The 24,904-nt window shown below is 44.5% G+C and overlaps 1 protein-coding gene across 3 annotated transcripts in view; it reads right to left on the bottom strand.

Moving 5' to 3' along the window:
* Positions 1 to 24,904, bottom strand: part of PTPRB (protein tyrosine phosphatase receptor type B) — a 113,810-nt gene that overhangs the window by 46,263 nt on the left and 42,643 nt on the right. For all 3 annotated transcript variants that reach the window (XM_075012866.1, XM_075012875.1, XM_075012885.1), the window contains 10 exons: positions 23,228 to 23,506; positions 22,590 to 22,847; positions 21,376 to 21,639; positions 16,714 to 16,980; positions 13,427 to 13,687; positions 9,648 to 9,914; positions 8,448 to 8,711; positions 5,316 to 5,579; positions 4,427 to 4,690; positions 2,034 to 2,297 (listed from right to left, as the gene is read on the bottom strand). In XM_075012866.1, coding sequence (XP_074868967.1) covers positions 2,034 to 2,297; positions 4,427 to 4,690; positions 5,316 to 5,579; positions 8,448 to 8,711; positions 9,648 to 9,914; positions 13,427 to 13,687; positions 16,714 to 16,980; positions 21,376 to 21,639; positions 22,590 to 22,847; positions 23,228 to 23,506 — 2,652 coding nt within the window. The remainder of the gene's footprint in view (positions 1 to 2,033; positions 2,298 to 4,426; positions 4,691 to 5,315; positions 5,580 to 8,447; positions 8,712 to 9,647; positions 9,915 to 13,426; positions 13,688 to 16,713; positions 16,981 to 21,375; positions 21,640 to 22,589; positions 22,848 to 23,227; positions 23,507 to 24,904) is intronic.

Genomic DNA, 24,904 nt, shown 5'->3' with positions numbered 1-24,904 from the left:
GCCAAGGTACTGACTAGGTTGTCTACTATTCAATAGCGTAGTCACACCCTCTTGTAGCAGTCATTGTCCCTGGCTGAGACACCTGGAACCCAACCCTTGGCCTCAGGTTACATTCCTTTTCCCTTCAGTGTGTAAAGTAGTTAAAGAACACCCAGGCCAGGGAAAATAGACAGTGTAGGGGAGTGGATTCCAGAGAGTCATGACCTCTTGGACAGCAGAGAGGTGCAGGAGCAGTCTGGGTGTGGGGGTGCAGGGTCTGGGCAGCAAGTAGGGTATAAAAGCAGGTTCAGGTGTAGAGTTGGGTGTTGGAGGAAGGTAGGACCAGGGTCGGGGCAGGAAGTAGGGTGTAGGACCAGGCTGGGAGTGGGCTACCAGGGTGTGGGCAGGAGACAGAGAGCGAGATGGGGCAGGTAATTGGGGTGCTCACCTGGTATAGCTCCCAGGAGGGAACACGTGGGCTCTGCTCCCTGCTGCTCTCATTGGCTGCAATTCCTGGCCAATGGGAGCAGCAGGGTGGAGCCTGCAGGTGAGCACCACTAGTGATGACACCTACAGCTCCTGCCACAGAGGGGTGGGAGAGAGGGAGTGGAAGTGCACAGAGCTATTTCTCCCCCTGCTCTGCCAGGCAGAGCCACAGTAAGCAGGGGCATTAGTGGCTGTAGCCCCTAAAACCCCTTTCATAATCTGGCCATGGTTCTAGCTGCCATTTAACAATACACACATAATGACTGTGTCTACACGTGCCCCAAACTTCGAAATGGCCATGCAAATGGCCATTTCAAAGTTTACTAATGAAGCGCTGAAATGCATATTCAGCGCTTCATTAGCATGCGGGCGGCAGCGGCGCTTCGAAATTGACGAGCTTTGCCGCCGCGCGGCGCGTCCAGACAGGGCTCCTTTTCGAAAGGACGCCACTTTCTTCGAAGTCCCCTTATTCCCATGAGCTCATGGGAATAAGGGGACTTCGAAGTAGGAGGGGCCCTTTCGAAAAGGAGCCCCGTCTGGACGCGCCGCGCGGCGGCAAGGCTCGTCAATTTCGAAGCGCTGCTGCCGCCCGCATGCTAATGAAGCGCTGAATATGCATTTCAGCGCTTCATTAGTAAACTTCGAAATGGCCATTTGCATGGCCATTTCGAAGTTTGGGGCACGTGTAGACATAGCCAATATGTCTAATACCCGACAGGCTCAATCCTCCAGTACAGGAGGCAGGGTAGGGGAGGTGAATTCCAGAGAGCCATGGCTTCTTAGACAGCAGAGAAAGGGAAGGGAAGGAGAAGAGAGGGTTATTTAAAAAAAAAATGGAAAGACCAGGAAGAGAGAGAATTTAGTTACTCACTTAGTGGCTGGGGGTGGAGAGGTGGGGAGGGGAGAGAATAGCTGAAAAAATCTTCACAGACTCCAAAGGAACATAAACAAGGATTAAAATGCAAAGAAACAACAAAACTGTCAAAGTAACAGGCAAGTATGTGGTGACAGAAAACATCTCAGGCAAAGGCTATACCCCTCCACCCAAAGCCCAATCCCAAAGCAAAGCACACACATGTTTAAAAAGCAGAAGAGTATTTTACTCATGATATTAGTTTCATGTCTTCCCTACTCTGTATATGGTTTATATACGCCTGGGAGGACTGAGTGATACAGCGGTCTCTGACAGCACACACCTTATGTCTGTGTGGGGTCCCACTGGCTCCACTATGATTTCAGGCAGGCATACGAGGTGGCATTAGCAAACCCCATGTCACAGCTTGAACTGGAGGGTCCTGCCTAACAAACATTTATGAAGTCAAGCTGCTCACATGAGAAGCCCCATTGACACTAACATGACTATTCAATGCAGCGAAATCACTACCGTGTAGGTTTGCAGGATCAAACCTTCTAATTCTTCGTGACAGAGACCCATCTCCTTGCACATCTGAGTGTCCCCAGACACCAGGGGACACCCCACAGCCAAACAATAACACACTCTTATAAAACAGGACTAATCTGGTGGGAAAACATGATGCTTTTCACCCTTTTCCCGTGAAGAAACATACTTGTACGTCCATGAGCTGTTAAACTGTTGTGCAGGTTGCCACTGTTAGACTGTACCACAACTCGGTATTGCTCTCCTGCTTCTAACTTGTTGAAGGTACGCTCAAAGACATGCTTGGAGACCGTCTGGGAATCAAGCTGATGATTTTGATGGAATAGCGTCACTGTGTAGGAATCAACATCTCCTCCTCCAGCACTCCAGTTCACTCTCAGGCTGTTTGTCATCCCATTGGGTGAAACGTGAATGTTTTTAACAGCACTTGGAACTGGGAAAAAGAGAGAAGACAGAATCCTTAGTTTGGAAATATTATTACATTGAAATATTGATTTGTCTGTAGCTGCAGGAAATGAAATTCTGATGTCACCATTAGGATTGAGTACAAAAGGAAATGAGATGACTTCTTATAATCACGAGGGGCCTGAGTTTGCAAATACTCACATGTATGTACAACTTTACTCCTATGAGTAGTCCTACTACTCATGTGAGTGAAGCTGCACATACGTGTAAGTGTTTGCAAGACTGTGTCTGAGTCATATACAAACCCACAGCTCTCTACTCGGAAGATGAATGCAGTGTCTTTCCCAAGACAATGATAAAGAAAACACAAAGAATATTAAAGTACAGTATGGTCTCAGAGTATGCAAATCCAGTGTATGCAACCCCGCTCACACGCGGCCGATCCCTGATTCACACAGTGACCCTCGCTTTACGCAGCGTCCATACAGCGCAAAGCTACGGGGCTTTCAGCCTGCTTCGCTTCTTGCAGTGGCAGGCAGCTAAGTAGGTGAAGAGCCCCTTTCCCCTGCTTCCCAGGGCAGTGCCGTTTGACAGCCACACCAGTTCACCCCTGTTAGCCCCCCGCTGGCTCAGTCCCCCCAGCTCCCCTGTCCTTGTGGCCCCAGCTCACCACCCGCATGCCCCAGCTCACCGCCCCCAGCGGGGGACTCCAGCCAGATGCCTGGGGTTCCCCTTCAACCCCCGTGGACCCGGCTCCAACCCCTGCGCCTCAAACCCCCCTCCACCTGGACCCAGTCCCTGCGGACCTGGAGCCAAGCCCCAAACCCCATGTGGCCCCAGATCATGTGTGGGGCTCCAACCTGCCCCTCCCCCAGCACCCTGCCCTGGTGCACCCCTGTTCCACTCCTCCCCATCTGGCTCATCGCCCACGGCCCCAGTTCATCCTCCCATGCATGGGGCTCCGACTTCAACCCTCGCCTGGGGCTCTGGCTCCCATCCCCTGGCGGAGCTCCAACCCCCCTCCATTCAACCACCCTGCCCTGGTGCACCCCCCTTTCAACCCCCCACCCGGCTCAATCCCTCCCTCCTGCATCCCCGGTTCACCCCCCACCCCCACATGTGGGGCCTCCAGCTGTCAGCTGCCACCAGCATGCACAAGGGGTCTATCTCCCCTGCCAGCTCAACCCCCTCTGTCCCCAGCTCACACCCCTGGCATGCGCTGGGCTGCCAGTCCCCAGCATGCTCAGGGCTCCAGCTGTCAGCTGCTGCAGGTGCATGACACTCTACCTCCCACAACTAACGCCCCCACCACGGTTCACTGTGTTCAATGCCCCCAATCTCCCACAGCCCCAACTCACACTCCCTGGTACATGGGGCTCCAGCTCCAACCGCCCTACCCCTCACCCCTGCAGCCCTAGCTCCAACCCTCTGGCTGGGCTCAACCCTTGCCCCAACCCCCTGCTGCCCAGGTCCAACCCTGTGCAAGCCCCAGCTCACCTGCACCCTCCCACCACTTCTGCTGCCCTAACCCACCACAGGCTTAACCCCCTGCACCCTCCCAGGGACCGAACCCATCCACCCAGGCCCTCCCCGACTTACACGAAATTCAAGGTACGCAAGGGTTGTGTAGAACACAACCCTTGCGTACCTCAATGGATTACAGTAGTTGTTTTGTCTAGATATTTTTATATTTTCCAGATAACATAAGGATCTTCTGAGAATCTCAAAATTCTTTAGACATTAATTCATTAAACGTCACAAAACCCGTTTGTAGTTATGCAATAAGAAACTTATTTTACAGATGGGTTAATTGAAGAATTGAGATGTTAAGTGGTATCACCAAGGTCACAAAGCAAACTAGGGCAGAGCTTATCATAAAAGAAACCTGGAGTCTTCACTTCCAATGCCCTCCTCTAACCAAGAAGTCACACTACCATCCAACACTTGGATGCTGAGGGGGATGACTGTGGCATTTGTTTACTAAGGAAAGCTCAAGCTAGCTGAAAAACTGATGTGGCTTTCAGTGAGATCTTGCATTTCTCTGTCAATAGTACAGGTGGGTTCATTGTAGATTGTGATGCAGTCTACCGTTTCCGAACTTCCAGGGCCCTTGGCCCCTCTCACCCATAACCATATTTAAACGTTGGTTAATCTCACCTGTCAATCCTTCTATGAAAGTGGCACAGTGTGTGTCTCCACTGATTGTCAAGACAAGAATTTTGTACAGGCGCCCTGGAGTTAAAGCTGTGAACCAATATTTCTCAATGGTATTTCCAAGGAAAATGGAAGGAAAGACCTTTATATCATTGAAAAGTAGCTGAATCTCATACTGATCAACATCCCCCTCTGCCCTTGACCAGGTAACTAGCAGGTCTTCAGTACTTCTGTTACTAAGAGTCAGTTCCTTCACTGTCTCTGGCCCTGAAAAGACAATAGAAAAGAATAGCAGATAAGCTCCTCAGGTAATCATTATTCTGACCATTGCAATGACATGACTCAGATGACCTCCTAAAATGTAAATCTTAGAATGCAAAATGTTACTGGAACCATCTTTTTGTCCTGTGTTTGTGTAGAGTCTACAACAAGGGTTCATGACTAGATCTTCTAGGAGCTAACACAATACAAAAAATAAATTAACCAGTAAATGAATAATAATATGGATAACTCTCTTTCTGCACCTCCAGTCTGTCCCACCAGAAACCCTTTCGAAAGCTAGAGCTGCTATGTGTACAGTCACTGCTTTTCAAACATAAGTAATGGGTTGACACAACAAAATCATACAACTTTGATTTTAAAGATGTTATATTATATCCCAGAGTTTATAACCCTACACAAACATATGTGGGTTGTTTGTTTGTTTGTTTCCTGCATGTCTTTGATTTAGATATCCACTGTAGTCTAGTTGCTTCCTTTGATCTTTAGTGACATCTGTTTGAAGAGCCAAGCTACGAGCATCAGATGGTAAAACAAGATTACACTTTTACCAGTGCACTGTAAATTTGAATGCCCACGCCCTCTCAGAATGTTCTCCAGAGTATTTACTCACTTGTTCTGCCATTGACCCTTTGGCTAGTCACATCTTTTCCACTTTGTGTGCTAACTATGATGCTGTATTGCCTCCCTGGGACCAGTTCAGTGAACACACATTCATTTTCAGACTTGGGAACATCTTTGGTTTGGATGAAGTCATTTTTGTTCTCTATGGTCACTTTATAATTATCAAAATCTCCAGTGGCATGCAACCAGGACACCTTTAAATAGTCACTTCTTGCTGAATTGCTGACAGTAAGTCCTTGAACACTTGAAGGAACTGGAAAAAAATAAAAAGGAAAAAGAATTAGAATTCTGAAACAATAAATGTGTAACACGGAATATCCCAAGAAAGGTAATCAAACACAGGCACTGCCAAACCAGATTAGCTCAGTTGTCAAGTGACAGGTACTTCAGTGGGAAGTACAAAACCCCCTACAGCTGGCAGCTACTGAATTGACTGTCCATGGGTACAATTTCTTCCTATTGCCGGTCAGTGAAGGTTTAGTTTATACCATGTTTGCCTGTACTCTTGTTATTGTAACACTGACTGCTCTTGTTATTCACATATAAGTCCAATCCTTTTCGGAATCCTGCTAACCTCTTTTGCTACAGCTACACTAGCAAGTTTTTTTTTGAAGAAGCCAGAGCTCTTTTGAAGAATCTCATGGAGCTCCTACACACAAAATGCATTCTTCTGATACTAAATTGGAAGAACAGAGCACTTTTTCCAGCAGCCCTTTTCCTCTCCAGATGAGGAAGAGCACCTTTTTCCGAAAGATTCTTTTGGAAAAAAACGATGCGTAGATGCCCCAGGGCCCTTTTTTGGAAAGAGCAGTCCTCGTGGTGCCGGATTTTTCAATCCCTGGCCCATTCCTTCAAAAGAGCAGGGGCTGTGTGGATGCTCTCTACTGAAAGAGCAGATCAGTTTTTTCAATCTGCTTTTTTGAGTGTGGATGTGTTTTTCTGAAACATTTTTTTTTTAGAATAGATCTTCTGGAAGAACTTCTTTTGAAAGATAGCTATAGTGTAGATGTAGCCTTTGCTTTTATGAGATCTGATGGCAAGGAGTTTGATAGGCTAACTCTGCAGTGTGTGAAATAGTATTTCCTTTCATTAGTGCTAACTTTGCTACCATTCAGTTTCACTGACTGGCTCCTTCTTGATCTATGAAGAGAATGGGCATTATTTTTTCTCTCTCTGTCTTGTCCCCTCTTCTTCCTCTCCTCTCTCAGGTAAACACTTCCCATATTTAAAATTTCTGTCCAGATAGTTTTTCAATACCTCAGATCATTTTGGCAACCCTTTCTGGCTCCCCTCTACGCCTGTTATAGGAACAGATCTTTTCAGAGATCACATTGGCCGTGTCTACACGAGCCCCAAACTTCGAAATGGCCATGCAAACGGCCATTTCGAAGTTTACTAATGAAGTGCTGAAATACATATTCAGCACCTCATTAGCATGCGGGCAGCCGCGGCACCTCGAAATTGACACGCCTCACCGCCGCGCGGCTCATCCCAACGGGGCTCCTTTTCAAAAGGACCCCGCCTACTTCAAAGTCCTCTTATTCCCATCCGCTCACAGGAATAAGGGGACTTCAAGGTAGGCGGGGTCCTTTTGAAAAGGAGCCCCGTTGGGATGAGCCACGCGGCGGCGAGCCGCGTCAATTTCGAAGTGCCGTGGCCGCCCGCATGCTAATGAGGAGCTGAATATGTATTTCAGCGCTTCATTAGTAAACTTCAAAATGGCCATGCAAATGGCCATTTCGAAGTTTGGGGCTAGTGTAGACACAGCCGTCCAGAGATCAGGGCAAGAGTTTGCTTATATGAGGACATTACATTATTTTCAGTGTCACTTACCATTCTATTCTGTATGCATCTGGACATTTTAGTTGCATTTTTGGACCACTACAGCATAAGATAGCATATGAAGTGCCATCTTATGGGTCTGGGGAACAAAGTGTTTGACTCAAACCTGCCTTTTGACTTCAGCTGCCCAATTGTTACCAGCTGTTGGCCTTTTCACAGCAGCAAAAGCTCCCCTCACCTACTTTGTGGTCAAAATTACTGCACTGCTGAAGAGCACAAATTATTCCAGCTAAGGATGACCTTCCAAGGCACTCACGATTCCAGCCTCCGCCCCCCTGCAGCCCCTGATAGTGGGAGCGCTGAAAGCCATTGAATCAAACTGCGAACCTGTATGTGATGGAAAACACTTCAAGAAGGGCCAGTGGGTGCAGCAGCACCTGTGCTCCCATTCCTTCTTTTGCTAGGATACAGTGAGGGTTTGGGCCAGATCCTCGTCGCACTGAAATCGGCTGAGGTTTTTGTCTTTGTGAGACAGATCAGGGAGCCTGATTTTCATTTACAGCTGTAGGGCAGGGGTGGCCAACCTGTGGCTCTTTGCATCATTAAATGCGGCTCCTCCCTGGAGCAGCGCGCCAGGAGTGCTGTCCGCTGCTCTACACAGGCGCCCCAGCACTTGGTGGGAGAAGCGCGTGGTGGCAGCAGCGGTGGCGATGGCTCCAGTGAATCGCCAGCGTTGAATTAGAGTGGGGGGACACTCGGAGGCCTGGCTCTGGGGGAGGGGGAGGGCACTGAGTTAGAGCAGGGAAGCTGTGGATGTCTAGCTCAGGGAGGGGATGGGGGATCAGGTTATAGCGAGGAGCTGGGGGTGCCTGGCTCTGGAGGAGAGGAGGGGGATTTGGTCAGAGCAGGGGATTGGGGTGCCTGGCTCTGGGGGTGGGGAGGGCATTGAGCAATGTATTATATATTTATTTTTATCTATCTGTCTAGATATAGATTATATCTAGATAGATAGAGGAAAATAAATGCCTAATACATGGCTCTTTGCACCCTACCATATGGCTCTTTGCACTTTAACCATGGCTGTTAGTCCCTAACTGGTTGGCCACACCCTGCTATAGGGAGACTTCACACCACAGAGGCAATGTAAAGTGGTCTGACCATTCATGAGTCTCAGGCCCAAATCTTAAGCACTGTAAATTTTAGTACTTGACCTTCCAATCAATCCAGCTTCCGTTTTGGTTAGCCATTACTGCTAGCACGGATCTTCGCAAAGGACTACACATGGGAAAGGTGTGTGACTCAAGTCAGACAGAGTCTTCTGTCTGTCCAACTCCTTTACCTGTTCGTTGCTGGCTGAAGGAATGATTTTCGTACTTCCCGCTCTTTGTGGTTATCGTCACATCATAAAGTCTGCCAGGAACCAGGCTGCTGAAAGAACATTCACTGAGGGCTTTGGAAATGGTCAAAGTCTGAACTGCCTGGTTGTCATGGGAGAGTGTTATCACATAACTATCCACTTCTCCGGTAGCTGGCAGCCAGGAAACGCTGAGGTAGTCGCTCCGTCCCAAATTATTCACCGTTACTCCGCTCACACTGGAAGGAACTGCACAACAAAAGGGAAAAGCCATAGCGGAGTTTTAACTGGCTCATTCTGATTGTTTAGGGCAGCAAGAATGCCTGGAGTGTGACTGTGGAAAACAAAAAAAGAGGCTAGGGCCCTTATTTAGCATTTGGAAGTCTTGGCTCCAAGTGAGCAGCATACATCTGAGTTTCTGAGCAAAGACAACAGCAAAGTTACTGTCTGTGGTGATGACAGCAAGGGTCTGAAGTTACTTCTAACATCTTAGGGCGTTAGCTGTCCTCCCAAAGTGCTGTTCTTCACCAATCGTAACAACCACAGATCCCTTTATCATTTTGAGGCCAGTTAAGATATATTTTTTTAATTATCAAGAGTTTTCTGCCCCCTTGTGGCCAATAGTAAGTACTTCTACAATAACAGTTTTGTCTACAAAAGAATTTTACCACAAGATTACAGAGGGAAGTATCTGAACTGGAATTCATGTGCAAATTTAATGCATTTAACTTTGGACTTAACAAAGATTGTGTGCATTATGAGGGCAATTTACACACCTTTGATATTCGCAGGAATGTGACACATCCTACTTGCTACATCAACTGGTCCTACTAGTGACAGGTAGCCCCCTTACCCCCACCTTCTTTTCCCCACTGCCCGCCCCCCCCGGCTACATAAATCCCATATTCTTTTTTCCTTCTACTCCAATCATCTGAAGAAGTGGATCTTACAAACAAGAGCTCATGACCTAATAAATTTGCTAGTTTCTAAAGTGCTACAGGGCTGCTTCCTATGTGCTGAGCAACACTATAAGATAAGGAAACAGGGGCATCACCTGGGCAAGGTCACTTATGGAAGGCTATCACAGAACCCAGGTCACCTCCACTAACTGTGAGACCATCCTTCCAAATGAGTTCTGCTTGTAGAACTGCACACAGGGTGGAACACTTCCCTCCCCTTCCTTACCTGTCCTCCCTTCTGCAATGGTCTGTCTGGACAATATCCCTCCGCTCACTGTAGTGACAACCACGGAATAGAGCCCTCCAGCTTTCAGGGACTGGAAGTGGTATTTGTTGGTCTCACTGGAAACACTCTCATTTTTAATGACAACATTTTCATGAATCAGCAGCACTTGGTATGAATCTACATCTCCCAGAGCCCACGTCCAGCTGGTGAACAAACTGTTGGTTGTCCCTTGGTTTGTCACATGCAGGTTAGTCACCTGGGCTGGCACTATAATAGGAGAATGTCATGGTATTAGTAAACAGAAACAAATGAATCTTCCAAACAGAGTTTAGTCACACAGAGGAAGTGTATCAAAAAAGCAGACTAAAAACAGACTAAAAATAAAGTAACTCTGGAATCCCAGACCTGCTTCCTGTCTGATGGGCTGTAGTTTGTGGGAAACCATAAGACTTCCTGGTTTTAGCACTACACAAAAAGATCTCCCAGGCTTTGCTTTCCTCAATCCACCCGAAATAATTCAAGAGAGGGGGACTGGAAGGGATATGGTTTCATAAATGTCATTCCACTAACAACAAAACTTAAAAGTCATTTGTGTTTGTGATCACTGAACCTAGCTGAGGCAAAGCCTTTCACCACTTTAATTTTCTGAGTTACTGGGACATACAATCAGTCTGGTCTTGCATAAGTTTCTTTTACTTTGGAAGTATTTATTAGCACTGCTTACTCTAACATCTAATGATGGATTGAGGGTAGAAAAACATCAGATTTTATATAAATAGAGGCAGGTGAACTTGTCCAGGCAATAGAAAAATGGAACTGACCCCAACCTTTAACAAAAACCAACAAACTTCTTTTTAAGGTTTGATTAAAATAAGGAAATGCAAATGCTCATTTTTGAATGCTCTTGCATTAGTGTTCAGTCAGAATCAATCTTCTACAAAACTGACCTTTGAAAAATTCAGGCCCAAACTACTTATTTTGCTTTGTACCTCTCCCAGAGCCTAAATACTATGGCACTGATCATAATTATGACTAGATAACATTACGCATTTTGATAAAACAGATCAGATTAGGTCAGATTATACAGTGGTCGCATCCAAAATCTTGGGTTCAGACAGGCTTGGACTATGGGAAAATCTGGATTTAAATTTGAATTTTGCCTCACAGGTCCAGCTGTGCTCTCCAATGGCTCTTCCACATTTTTATGCAAACGGCTTTTCTTGTGATATTTCAGCTGTTGAGAAGATAGCTTGATATAATAAGCTACGTGCAGCACTTTTTATAGACCTCTATCAGACCTTTGATTCAGTGCAAGTTTGTGGGATCTGATGAGGAGTCTCAGTCACTCTGGAAGGATTGTGTTGTTGATAGGCGAGCTCTATGGTGAGACAGAAAGCTGTGTTCACACCAGTGACAGACACATGGCATGGCTTCCCATCACCAGTGGAGTTCTTACTCAGATGAGTTTGGTGACCATCATTGTTCCATATCTGTATAAAGTGGTTGGTGGATAAGTTTGAAGATGCAGCTGAACAGCATTCTGCTTCAAGATCCTGAACACACCAACAACATTGTTGTGTTGGCTCATTTTGGGTAATCACTTTCTTGGTCATGCAAGAAGCAGCACTCAGGTCTGGTTATTAACTCAGAATGAAGTCTCTGCCATGACCACCAAGTAGCCTCCAACTCCAAACACAACCAGCTCAGCGTTAAGCAGGTGGAAACTATCAAATGTTTGGGCGGCCATCACAGACAGTGCTAGGGGATGCTCAAAAGATGTGGATGCACCTATAGTAGCAGTTCTGTCACTTTCCAGGTTCTTTAGTGCCCTCTGTGGGAATGTTATGAGTCCATCAGGCCTGCAACAATCTAGAACCACAGTTATACCAACTTGGTTGTATGGAAATGAAATGTGAGCACCAGCTTCACATTTTCAGTTCTCACCATCTGCGTCCCCTGCTTCATATCATGCGGCAGAACAACGGTCAGAAATGAGGATACTTGATGCCAAACCCAGCAACCACTTCCATCAGTACAGGGGCAGTTTGGGCACCTTTCCTGACACAGAGATGTTATATTGGAATGGAACAACAAAGAATTCTCAAGTGTGTGTATCAATGAATGCTGCAACATGGCTGATGAGCTGGTGGACATGACAAGACTGCTAGGGATGGACATACACAGAACCAGTGCCTTCTTTGTGTCAGTACTTTCCAGTACCAATTACAGGCACCTTGGCAGCCTCAGTCACAGGATTAACTGGGGAGGAGGACAGGGAGCTGGCTGAGTACTGGCTCATTTTGTGTGTGTGCATGTGTTTTGTTTCTCTCCCTGTGCCCTTCCCCCCGCCAAAAAAAAAAAAAAAAAAAGCACTGCACACAGCATATAACCAGACCGCCTTAAGCAGCTTGCCAAAACTCAGTCTGGGTGGTGCTCCTTTGCCAGGCTTGTAATCAATCATATTTTTTGGACTGACTGGAAGCAGCAAATACTGGAAGGTTTATGAGAAAGCCTGCATTTGTGAGACTCACAGCTATGATTGGCAAACTTAATAGGTTGTGGTAGTTGAGAAAAGGGCCAGATAATCCAAGCTCTGAGATAGCCATCCAAACCTAGCTTCCAAACTTTTTGACATTTGGTCATTGCAAATCACCTTTTAATGCCTAACGTATATTACTCCTGCCTGATTTGTGCCCACACAAAGATACACTATTAATACAGTGTGACATTCTGCCCTTTTCAAGGAGAAGGCATCAAAGGCACAGAGAAATGAAATCCTAGCTGTTTAAATCATATAATGAAGTACTGGAGGCTACAGTCAAGGCTTCTACTCCTTGGAAGCAAAGGTAAAACTTTATTAAGGGATGCGCTCAGTCTTATGGGCCTACATTTAGACTAACTACACACACAGCGGCTATGTCTACACTAGAAGTAACTGCCTACAGAAGTTGTTGTTGGAAGAGATGTTCCCACAAAAATTCTGTCAACAAATTACATCTACACATAAAAGTGGATTGATCTTTCGATCCGCTCTGTCGACAAAAGGCCCTGAACAGATAAAAGGTGTTCTACGCAGCCTTTTTGTCCACAGATTCTGTCTACAAAACTCTCTTGTGTAGCTGTAGCCAGTAAGTTTAGTTCCTGTGCTGTGCTTAAAGGAATTCCCATTTTTAAGGTCTTGATTTCTCACAAGAATGCACTGGGCAGTATAGCAAGGAAACTTATAAAAATTCAGAAAAAAGTAGCCCCTTACAGTTTTTACAAAAGCACCACCTAACAGTCAACCCAATGTTGCTTGTGTTCAAGCCTTCATTGTGAAGAAAAATTTAAATAAAAAAGGTAGCTGTATTCAAAATAAGATTTGAAGGTCACCTCCAATTTGGTCTGAAATGTCCTCCCCTGAGATGATTCTCCCCAGCTCCCAAGGCCTCATCTGTTGAGGAATGAATCAGGAAGCTGACATTCTCTAAGTTATTAAGGGAAAATTGGACTTATTGTCCTCATAATGTAGACTGAACAGAGGTTACAGAAACATTTTCCCTAAGGAACTTTACATCCATCCTAGAAAGCCATGGAAATGGCAGAAATTAGTCTTTTGAGATACATAGCAAGACACAAAAGCTATTGAGAAATATAACATTCCATTAAGAACATGTACACAAATTCAGCAGTATTGCTATTGGGACTCTGTTTTAATATAATTCAGTACAAAGAAAGCGGCAAATCATTATAGCTGGTTATCAGTGGTTGGAGTCAGAAGTAGATTGATAATGTGTTACCTGTTCTTCCCTCCACTGAAGTCGAGTTGTTTAAATCCCCACTAATGCTGGTGACCCTAGCTGTATATTTCCGTCCAGGTACCAGGTTACTGAAAGTGTATTCTTTAGCTTCTTTCACAAGAGCCTTGTTTATGATGGTAAGACCCCTGTCTTCCAGTGAAACCGTGTAGCTGTCCCATTCTGCAACAGGGGTCACCCACATGACACTAAGCGAAGACTCATTAGCATGCTTTACCCGGAGCTGAAGAACAGGCTGTGGAGCTAAGGGAAGAATGTGAATACAGCAATGAGCAAAGGACTTTGCAATGGACACACACACTAGATCTTGACTGCACCACTGTCAGGAGCTAAACTAGCAAAAACAGAGTTACAGAAATTTTACCACCAATGTGCAATGGCTTTGACTAAGGCTGGGGAGCAAAGGTCACAAAATAGCTCTGTGATAGTCTGCTAGCAGCACACTTCTGAGTGGAGGGTGAATGGTTTGGATTTTTAGCAAGACATTATGATTACAGCCCTATTCAGAAGGGGTGTAATTTTAAGCATGTGAGTAGCCCCATTGAAGTCAATGTTTAATGCTGAGCAGCTGAATCAGGGGTTATAAAGAGCGACATTAAACAGTTACACTGGAAAATAGATATGGGGCATATGTAGCTATGGCAAACAGTCATAAATTACGTGTCTGGGGCCACGTTCCATTTACTCTGTTGTGCTTCTGGAGTAATTCTAAGGAAGCTAATGGAGTGACTCTGGATTTACAGTGGTATAGATAAGAGTAGAACTTGGCTCTGTGTGTATACTAGTAAAATAATGTGTGCTGGGAGGAGGATGTTGGCAGGGTGGCCTTGGATGAGGCACCAAATGGGGCATTTGCCATGGGTCCCCCATTTGAGACAGATTCCAAACTGAGTGGCTCTGGAAACCAGCATGCAAGGTTGCAGAACTACTCACTAAAATATGGCCCTGCAACCCCTCCATCAGAATAGAGGAGCTGCTGGGCCAAACCAGAATGGTCTATGACTTCATATGTACTAAAAAGAAATGCTTGGAGTAGGCAGTTGGGCCCAGCCCTGGGTGATGGGAGCTGAGCCACCTCTGTGGGGTAAATGCAAGTCAGACTCACACTCCAAGCTGCAATTCCTCCTTGGGAGCTTGCCCTTAGTCATAATTTATTTTGGAAGAATGTGGGGTGGCCGCTCAGCTTCAGCCTTCTCCCTAGTGCACCAAAGCCTCTGTGTGGTAAGGCCTACATAACTGAATTTGAGCGTATGGCTCAGATTGTGATAAGGCTCTGAATTTTACCAGTGTTCGTCCATTGACTTCAGAGGAGTTACTTCAGCTTTGCAGCAGAGAAATCAAAATCAGAATGCCTTTGACTTAAGTTACTCTGGATTTACATTGGCATCAGCATCTGGCTTGCTGAGGCTGATCAGAAAACATGCTCAGTAGCTATACCATGCACTGATCTGGCATACTGAGGCTGTGCCAAATGAGTGCCATTTAGACACCCAGGCAGTGACAGATGAGAGTGTAGCAGGAAAAGCCCTCAGTCAGGCACACCCTGCCTGACATCTGACATCCTCTTGTTGCCTTGTTTTCCTGTTACACCCTTCCTTGTGCCCCCTCGCAGCATCAATTACTCTAATTTTTCAGGCACAGAGTAAAACCCTACCAATTACACATGCAACAATGATCAGTTAAGACAGATTCTAATTTGACTTATTCCAGTGTGTGATTCCAGAGTACCATGAGAAAACTCACTGCACTTACTATGGGTTTGCACTGGTGTAACAGAGTAGAATAGACCCATTGTACATGGTTGCTGAAGCATATAAACTAGAGATGCGATCGGTACACCTGTACCAGCCCTAGTTCAAATAAGTGATACTAGCTAGATAGTAAGGCTGAAAGCCAGACCCCACATTGCACACACAGACGCCCGCTGCAGGAATGACAGCATCAAACTCACTATAGCAATGTCAGACATGCCTCCAAAAGCATCAAATAGAAACAAACTAACCTTCCCTCCACTCCCCGCAAAAAACCCACAGTACTGAACTCTTAGAAACCATGTATCAGCCCTTGGATTTGATAGATGGATAATTATGCACCTGTCTCTGATGCAAGCTACACATGTCTGATTCCCAAGAGGGCCAGTAATGAAGCTATATATTTGTTATTACCATCTGTTGTGTGCAGAGGCTAGAGTTTTCTGTGCTATTTCTGTATTTATTCCCACCTGCTTTTCGTTTTCATCCCATTCTCTTGCAGCCTGCAGAGATGGTGGACACTTGCTTCTGGAATGTTGTTCACTACCTTTAAATGTTTCCTTACATTGAAGCCACCTGCCTCTTTGTTCCTGAGCCTAGCACACTTATCTGAGAAAGGACGGCTTCTTTGATGCAGGTGAATCTCACGGCAGAGAAAAGGCTACCCAAACTTACACCCATGAGACATCTGTAGTTAAAATTAGGCACCCTGCCATCATTTATACCACTGCAGGATGAGTATAAGTGTATTTTGCAAAGGAGGGACTCCTCTCTCCTTCAGCCTGATGTGCTCTTAGATTATTCTGATCTCAGTTACACCCGTGCAAATGTGGATCATCTCCACTGATGTCAGTTGAGTTACTCGAGATTTATGGTGAACAAAATCTGGCACATACTCACACAGCAAGCTGTTTTCACACCATAGGATGCATCGCCCATTGTATTAACATGTGCATCTCTCAATTACACTGCAGGGTCTGAGTATGATTTCATTTCCAAGATAAAACTGGAGTAATTTCACAGAAGCGAATGCACCAATCCCCATATAAAAGCAGCATAAAATTCAGATCAGGTCTCCCATGAGTGAATATCACTGTACTTTACCATTTTTTTTCTGACCACATGAAATCTGATGTGCAATTTATAGCACTTGTCACTAAACCACTGAGTTTGGTCTCATCTCTTTTAAAGAGAAGAGTCCCTGTTCCAAATAATAAATTGTGGCTAGTCAGAGGGATGGAACTGCTGAGCGAAATCTGAATGAGGCATTCAGGATTTGACCTGATAATAAATTAAGCAAGCAAATGAATAAAAATTTAAGAATTGACTCTTTCAGTTACACTTATTATGAAGATAACCACAAATGTTTCCAGTTCAAATAGTTGTCCATGTTCATATGACAGCAGTTTTCTAGTGAAAATCAGCACAGTACACATATTTAATATTTTCCCAGCTACCAGAAATAGCTGACTTGATAGTTTTGAAGTTTCATGCTATGAGCATAATGAGATTGCTGACCTGTTCTGCCTTTGCAGCGAGCTGTGTTCTGTAAGCCTCCGCTCTCTGCTATGACTGCCACCTCATACTGTCTTCCTGGGATGAGACCTAAAGCCTGGATGATATATTCCCTTCTGTCTTTCTCGAGCGTAGTGTTCAGCAGCACAGTGGAGCGGTTGAACAACACAATGTAGTATCTCTCCCACTCTCCAGCAGGGGGCAGCCAGCTCACTCTCAGAGAATTCAGCCAACCACTGCTAGCTTTCAGCTCTGAAACTTTCTGGGGAACTGAAATACAAGCAGAGATGAGTAATTTTGTAGTTTTTATGATGAGACATAATTGGACAGCTCACAGATCAGCCATTCCTGAAGTGCTTGGCTCCATTATAGTAGCACTGAGGTCCAGACTTTTCACCTGTCAATGGGAGTTAGATTCTTAAGAATTTATATCACTTTTGAGGCCTGGTCTACCCTAGGAGATAAAGTTGAACTAAAGGCTCTATAGTCAACTTTAAAAACCCTTCGTCTGCACTCCAGCACTCAATAAGTCGATCGTAAGTGGCCGTAACACTGACTTCTGTACTGCTGAGTTCCCAAAAGAGTTACTCAAAAAATCGAATTTGCAATATCAAGCTAAAACAGTGTATATTAGCCAGGGTTAATATTGATTTTATTAGCCTTGGAAACTGTCCTACAATGCCCCTCGAGGTGTCCTTTTAGGTGACCAGGTGAGCAGGAATTAGGAAACAGGAAGCCCAACATTTTAAATTCATTTCTTTGTGATTGGTGTGGCGATCACATGTAGCTACTTTACAGAGCTCCAGCATGGATCCATCAGGAGAGCCAGGGATTCATTTTGTCTTGTGGGCTAGCCCCTGCCCCAACAAAGCACGTGGCTGCTTGACTGTGAGGGTCACGGTTGTCTGAGAGGCTGAGAAACTTCTTTTCTGTGGGTCACCTTTGTACGGGGGCGGGGGGGGCAAGTGCCTTACAGGCATCATACAGTTGAGGGTCTCTCTCCCACCCAAGCGCACTAGGTGGCTAGCCCCCAACCCAGTAAAAACACATGCCTGCTGCGCAGTGCGGACCATGCTTCCAGATGGCAGCATGTCCTGACTTGTGTGTGGTGCAAGGCTCCGAAGTGGGGAAAGATTTGGGGACTGACTGTTGCGAGGGGGAAGTCTCCCCTGTGGCAAAAAAGTCTGGCCAATGCAGAATTGTGGGCTGGTGCCTGCATCAAGTTAAGGGGAACTTTGCCACCCCCAGGCTGCTCCTGGCTCCATAGGATTGGGAGGATGGCCCTGGCCAAAGCTGAACTGTGGGCTTTCCCCCTCGCCCTCTTCTTCCCAAAGTGTATGACTTGGGGTAGCTGCACAGTCACTGCGGAGTCCTGTTTGCTGCACAAATGCTCAGAGATAATTTTAGCCTGAGCACCTTTGTCACTCCACTTGGCTGCTGTACACATCAGTGTTCCTTCCCCATGGGAACAGTGAGGTTGCTATTAGCAAGGCAAATCAGAACAGGGAAAGGCACCATTGCTATTCGCAGGCAGAATATTCCTTGAGGAGGGAACTGAGGTGCACAGCAGTACTGAGCACAAGAAAATTTACAGGTGTTCTTTCCCCAGGAGACCAGGGCAGTTCCTGTTAGCATGGCACAGTCAGAACAGGGAAAGGCTCATACGTTATTGTAGCCTGAGCACCTCTGCCAATCCTTTTGGCTCTTGTACACATTTCTCTAGGTGTTCTTTCCCCAGAGGACCCCTGCTTTTCAGTCGGGGGGAAAGAGACAAACTACTAGAAAGTGAGGCACTCTGTCTTTCCTTCTCTTCTCCTGAGTGATGCTAACCACTGGACACGAATGCCCTCTGTGATTCCCCACTTTTCCTAACTTCCTTCTGAAAATTGGCCTTTTGACTTTGAAGGGAGGGGAATGAAAGCAACGCACTCTGGGAAGATGGAAGTGGGTGCTATCATGGCACATTTGGTTACAAGGCCCATGATTCAGCTGACTCAAACGATCTTTCATTGGGGAAAGAGACTTCTGAAAAATGGCTGTTTGTTCTGAGAGCCGTGCTGTGTGGGATGATGACATCACACTCCCACAACCACTTGCAGGGAATTTTTTCCATAATGCAGCAGTAAAAAAGCCCAGCATGCAACGGAGCTCAGGGCACTGTGGGGTATGTTCCCACAAGGCACTGCTGCAACAGTCAAACTTTGATGATTAGTGGGGACACACTAAGTCGACTTTGTGGGTAGATGCAGACACTCAACTTCAACTTTATAAAATCCAGTGTTTGAAATTTAAGTTTGCTACATTTGACCTGATTTTATAGTGCAGACACACCCTGAGATTCATGGTGCTGTTAGTTAGGCACTGCACCCCTGAATCTAAATGCCAGTGCTTAAGTACCTTTAAAAATCTGGGCCCAGGTAAAAAGATGTAGAACTCATTTCAGAGAGAAATTTACTCACTCCCACACAAAATACCCACTGTTCATCTGTTTCTAGCATTAGAAATGCTGAACCTTAAATCAGAGATTAGAGCAGCCATGGGCAACCAAGATTAGTCAGTGGACCCTCATTTGTATCAGAGGGTCACATAGCCAACCTGTGGCCCACTGGGGTTCCACCTGTGGCCTGCACACCCCCCTCTGATTCTCTCCCTCATACGCTTCTTGTGTACTAGGGCACTGGAGCCCTGCACTTCCTCCTCTGCCCCCTCCCTCTCAACACTTTCGGAGTGCCATGAACCTGCTGATTTGCGCCCCATCACTGCTCAGCACCCTCCCTACCAGAGCCTGAACAGCCAGTTCGCAGTGTGTGGGGAGGGGGAACAGACAGGCGGTCTGTGAGCCACAAGTCCAACCACGATGGGGCCATTTGAGACTCACGGGCCACAGTTTTCCCAACACTTAGTCATAGAAAACCTTATGAAACTTCAGAATGAATCTTGTGTCATTGTAAGTTATTTTTTCCTGCTGTTTTGTGTAGTTATTTAATGCAGAAGGACTCTTTTAGCAATTTTATGATGTTCTGCATGTACTCTTCACTAACCTGAAAACTTCTCCAATTTCAATTTTACCAAATGCCAAGAAGTATAGGATGAAAGTAACAAGGGCTTGTGGTTAATAGTTGGTTGTCTATGCATGCATGTGTACACATGTATGTGGGTGGGGCGTGTGTGTGTGTGTGTGGGAACTTTTGCAGACTTTTCAGTTTGAGAAATTAGATAAGATGAAAAATTACTGTATAACTGGAATAAATAAATAACCCAGCACCACCATCTGCCTTAATCAGTGCTGTGGATAGTTGAAAAGACCTAGATTTAATTAGCCGTGCCTAGAGCCAGGATCTTGTTTACTACCAAATTTTGATTCATTCACCCCCAAACATATCAAATACTTGAACAATTGGCATTCATGAATTAGAATCAATATATCTAAATAACCCTAGAACGGCTGTGACTGAGGCTAAGGACTTGCATGTCTGACTTGTGCATGTTTTTCTATCCACAGACATAGGATCATAGCAGGGCAAGGTTGTTATTCACTGCTGGTGCTTTTAAATAATTTCACAGTATTTTACATACACACAGGCCTGCCAACAGGAGGGGACAAGGGGGACAATTGCCCCAGACCCCTATGAAGTGGCACCAGAGTGATGCTCTGCATGCCTCTGAGGGCTTGGGGGACAGGGGAGTGCACTGCAGTCTGGGTGAAGCTAGGGGCTGACTGCCTAAGGCCTCGCCCCTTCTGAGGGCACATAGCTGGTCCCCCCAGACCTTGACCCATTTATGGGAGCACCATTTTATTTCTCTCTCTCTTTCTCTGGACAGAAGGTACTGGATGTACAGACACTGATTCATTTTGCAACAGGCTCATCTAGTACTGATTTCTATCTACAGCACATACCCTGGTTTCCCTCTGACAGGTCAGCAGGGTAGCTTTGACTACTGGCTTCAAGGTTTCTGTAAGCAAACTGGATCATAAGGAGTGAAGTAAGATCAGCCCAACAGTTTCTACCTCACAGAGTCATAGAGTTTATCTAGTGGTCCCTTCTGGCCTCAACCCAGTACAGGAGTGCGCAACGTGGGTGGGCAATGGGCCACCTTGGGAGGTGGGGGGCACGACATTTTGTAAGGAGATATAGCATGATCAGCTGCTGTGTCTTAGGCTCATCCATCTCATTCCAAATGTTGAAATATGTTACTGTTTTCATGTATGTGTATTCACATTTATACACCAATTAATAAAGTTTTACATTCTACATACTTACACTCTTACTAGTGCCAAAAGTTTTTTTTTTCATATGAACACATCCAAAATTTCCATCACTTGGGATTACATTAGACAGGTTGATGGGGTGGGGGGAGGGGCCTGCTAATTGCAGAGTCAAAAAGTGGGGCTGGATGTAAAAAGTTTGCTCACCACCATCTAGTCTGACTTCCTCTATTTCACAAGCCATCAACACCATGCCCACACCCACACACTACACCGAACAACCAAATATCAACAACCTCACATTGTCTAGAAATCAAACCATTTTCTCTTCCCAAGTGACCTTCTACATGGCAGTAGTCACAGAGAGGCAGCTGTGTTAGTCTGTATCTTCCTGTACTCCCGTGGGAAAGATCAAGGTGGGTTTGATTATAATGGTTTTACTGATGTACAAGACTTACCTGTCCTGCCAGTTGCCATCTTATCAGTGAATAATTCACCACTGATTGTGCTGACAGTGACCTGATAAAGACTCCCTGGAGTCAGCTTGTCAAACTGAACCTCTGTGACCTGGGGCTGTAAACTTCTGATTTCTTTAATGGCTCCAAGATGAGACAAAGTGATATTGTAGAAATTTACGCTTCCTGGAGGTCTTTTCCATGTAACTTTTAATGTATCCAAGCTGCCATCGCTAGTCACCATCAAATCTGAGACTTCTGCGGGGACTAAAAAAAAAGAAGCAAGAAAGAAAAAAAGTATTTCACCCACAGAACACACAACACTTCCACACCCACACCTCTCCACTACAGAAACATGGCACATAGTTTGATTTTTTTAAAACCTATATTTATGACCATTTATAACAGAAGAGGCACTACTACCGTTGTCTATTGTAACATCATCACTGACTGATCAAATACATGATCCTTCATCCTTATTTTTATTGTGCATTTTGAATGTAACATCTGATAATGGCACACACTGCTCAAGGTTACTAACAGTCAGAGAGATATTAGGACAATAAATGCTGCAGTTTGGCTGAAGTTATTCCTGACTGAGAGTGGTGTAAATAGGATCAAAATACAGTTCTTTGTATTTTGATGTTTCACCAGAAGCAAAGCAAAACAACTAATTTTATCTGGTTTTCTGGTTAATTATTTTTGAACATATATATAGTTACAATGGCTCTTCTCTTCCTCCTTTTTTAATTCTTAAAGTGACATTTTGATCCACAATATTCCACTCAGATTTAAAATTTTGGGGTGACAACCTCCCATGCTGTGTGCATAATTCCCACTGAAATCAAGAGAAGAATTCAATGGCATTCAGAGCCAACATCTGTAACCTTCAAAAGAATAAAAAATAGAAACTACAGAAACTCCACCTGATCTTTACCTCCATCTTTCCAGAAAACCACCTAAACTCTGCAACACCCATCACTAAAATCAGTGAGACTCATGACATTAAACCCCATGCAATGCTATGGAAGAATGAGGCCATATGCTGCCTAGATTCAGGTATGTAGCTGAGGTCAGATGCAGCTTGACCACACAGAGGTTAGAATTATGAACCTTAGTGTCCAGCGTAGACCAGACTAAACAATCCCACTTTTTATTCTGAAATGCTTTATAAGGAAGCCATACAGCTGTACTATCACTTATTCATGAAATCATACCTGTCCTAGCCAACTTAAAGTTGTAGCTCTGTAGCCCTGCAGCCTCAGCTATGACAGTGAGATTATAAAGGTGTCCTGGTGTAAGTCCAAGAAAAGTGTAGGAGGTTAAGTGTTCCTCAAGGCTGATTTCATGAACCAGTTGTTCTTCATCCAGCAACACCAGCCTGTACTGATCCACATTCCCAGAGCCAGGTGACCATGAAACATGGACAGTGTCTGAGCTGACAGTGGTCTGAATGTTTTGCACAGGTGAAGGAGCTGGTGAAACAAAAAAAGAATTTTTACAGCTAATGGTTTTCTTCATTATCTGAGCAAGACTGAAATTTTCCCCATTGCACAGATTTTGAGAGAGCATTTAGGGTTTCCCAGAAACATAACTGATGGTCAAATTGGACCTGTCAATATTCCTACTAAGAAAATGTTGCTTGAAATTAGTTAGAATTTTGGTATTTACTTCTATGTATAACCAACATGAACAATCTGTTAGGCTAATGAAGCCTGATTACATTCATAATTTGCCATCTAGAAGAAATGTGCACACACAACCACACATATCTTTTTGAAATACATAACTTTAAAATGCATGTAAAAATGCTCAACTGCCCTATTTAGATGAACTACAGTAAAACAGATCTCACCAGTAGATCCCCTGATGTGAATTGCTGGGGTGCTTTTATTTCCAGCAACTGCAGTGATGAAAACGTTGTATTTGCTCCCAGGAGTGAGATTGGAAAATATCTCTTCCATTCTTGAAATACCTCCTTGTATTGACGTATTCTGTATCTTTTTATTATTATCATCAGATAATTGTAGATCATACCAGTCCACCCTTCCTGAGGATGGACTCCACCAGACCTGCAAGCTGGTGGAAGTAGTTTTTTCCGTCTTAATTTCAAATTTAGCTGGTGGTAAAGGATCTGTAATTGCAAATTACAATAAAAACATTAAATTGGATTTTAGAAGAGTTTTACAGGGTAGCTCATCAACTCCAGCAATTTCCCAGTTTTTCATCATTCCACTTTAAATCTTTATTCTTTCTTTATTCCATGTCCAAATAGCATATTCACTGGAAATACAACTAATCTTCCTATATGATAGTCCTGGGGAACTCAAAAATATGTGTATTATAGAAAAGCACATGCTTCAGTATGCATAAGTAATGAGTTTCAAAATGTGTTGAAGACAAAACTATGGCACCACTATATCTTCAGTCAAAACAACTCAGGATAGCATAGCCTAGAAATACTTATTAGAACACAATGGCTTTAGCTTTCAGGTGCTTATGGCAGATGATGAAGGTTTTTTAGTCAGGTGCACACCAACAATACAAATAAATATACAACATATAGTACTTCAGCATTCCCTAGCTATTAAGCTGGACATAAAAAGCGTATATACTGAAAGTTCTTGAAGATGAAAGTACAATTTTAATTAAGATAGTATTTTGGTTTTTGCTATTGCCTTCAATTACCTCAAATTAGCTCAAGCAGCTTCTGACAATACACATCCATTCCCCCAGTGGAAGGATCTCAATACCAAAAAATTTGTCCTGCACAACATGTTTAAAACAAACAAGCCTAAAAACATTTTTTAAGAACGTATGCTTAAATGCATTCTTTAAGAATATATCAAACTAACCAAGCAGTCATCTCGAGACAAAGCTTTAAGTAAAAAATGATAGCAAGTATAGACCAAAATTAACAGACTTCTGATTTCATTATTGTTCCCTGTAACTAAAAGAAGTCATTATACATTGATACACCAATGCTGTAATTTGTATTTGGTAATACAGTTAGGTTATTATGTGCAACAAAGTACTAAAGTTGCAAAGAAAAGCACCCAAATGCCAAGTTGTCAGGACGCCTACACTGCCTTAATACAATGTCTTTATGCCAGTGTTTCCCGTTTTATTTGACCATAGAACACTTTTAAACTTGAAAGAATTTTGCGGAACCCCTAATAACAGGCTTAGATATGGAACTGAAAAAGTAGACCCCAAATAAGTAAGGATAATAAACAACTGCTGAACAAGGTATGAGATCAACATTTAGTTTAAGTGCACATATTTAAAAACGAAAATCATATTTCATAGATTTAGTAGACTCAGTACAGAGATTTACAGTGGTGTATAACAGGCGATCGCACCACTGACTGACTGCGCGTGCAGCACTGAGTAGCGACATCACCATCCCCGTTCTCTGGCTAAGCTGGCAGTACCCAGGGATACTTAGGCTGCATCTACACTACAAAGTAACTTTGAAGTTGCTTACTTTGAAGCATAACTTTGAAGTAAGCAACTTCGAAGTAGAGTGTCT

Source organism: Carettochelys insculpta, chromosome 1, assembly GCF_033958435.1.
Source record: "Carettochelys insculpta isolate YL-2023 chromosome 1, ASM3395843v1, whole genome shotgun sequence".
NCBI lineage: Eukaryota > Metazoa > Chordata > Testudines > Carettochelyidae > Carettochelys > Carettochelys insculpta.
This window is presented reverse-complemented; position numbering and strand designations above follow the sequence as displayed.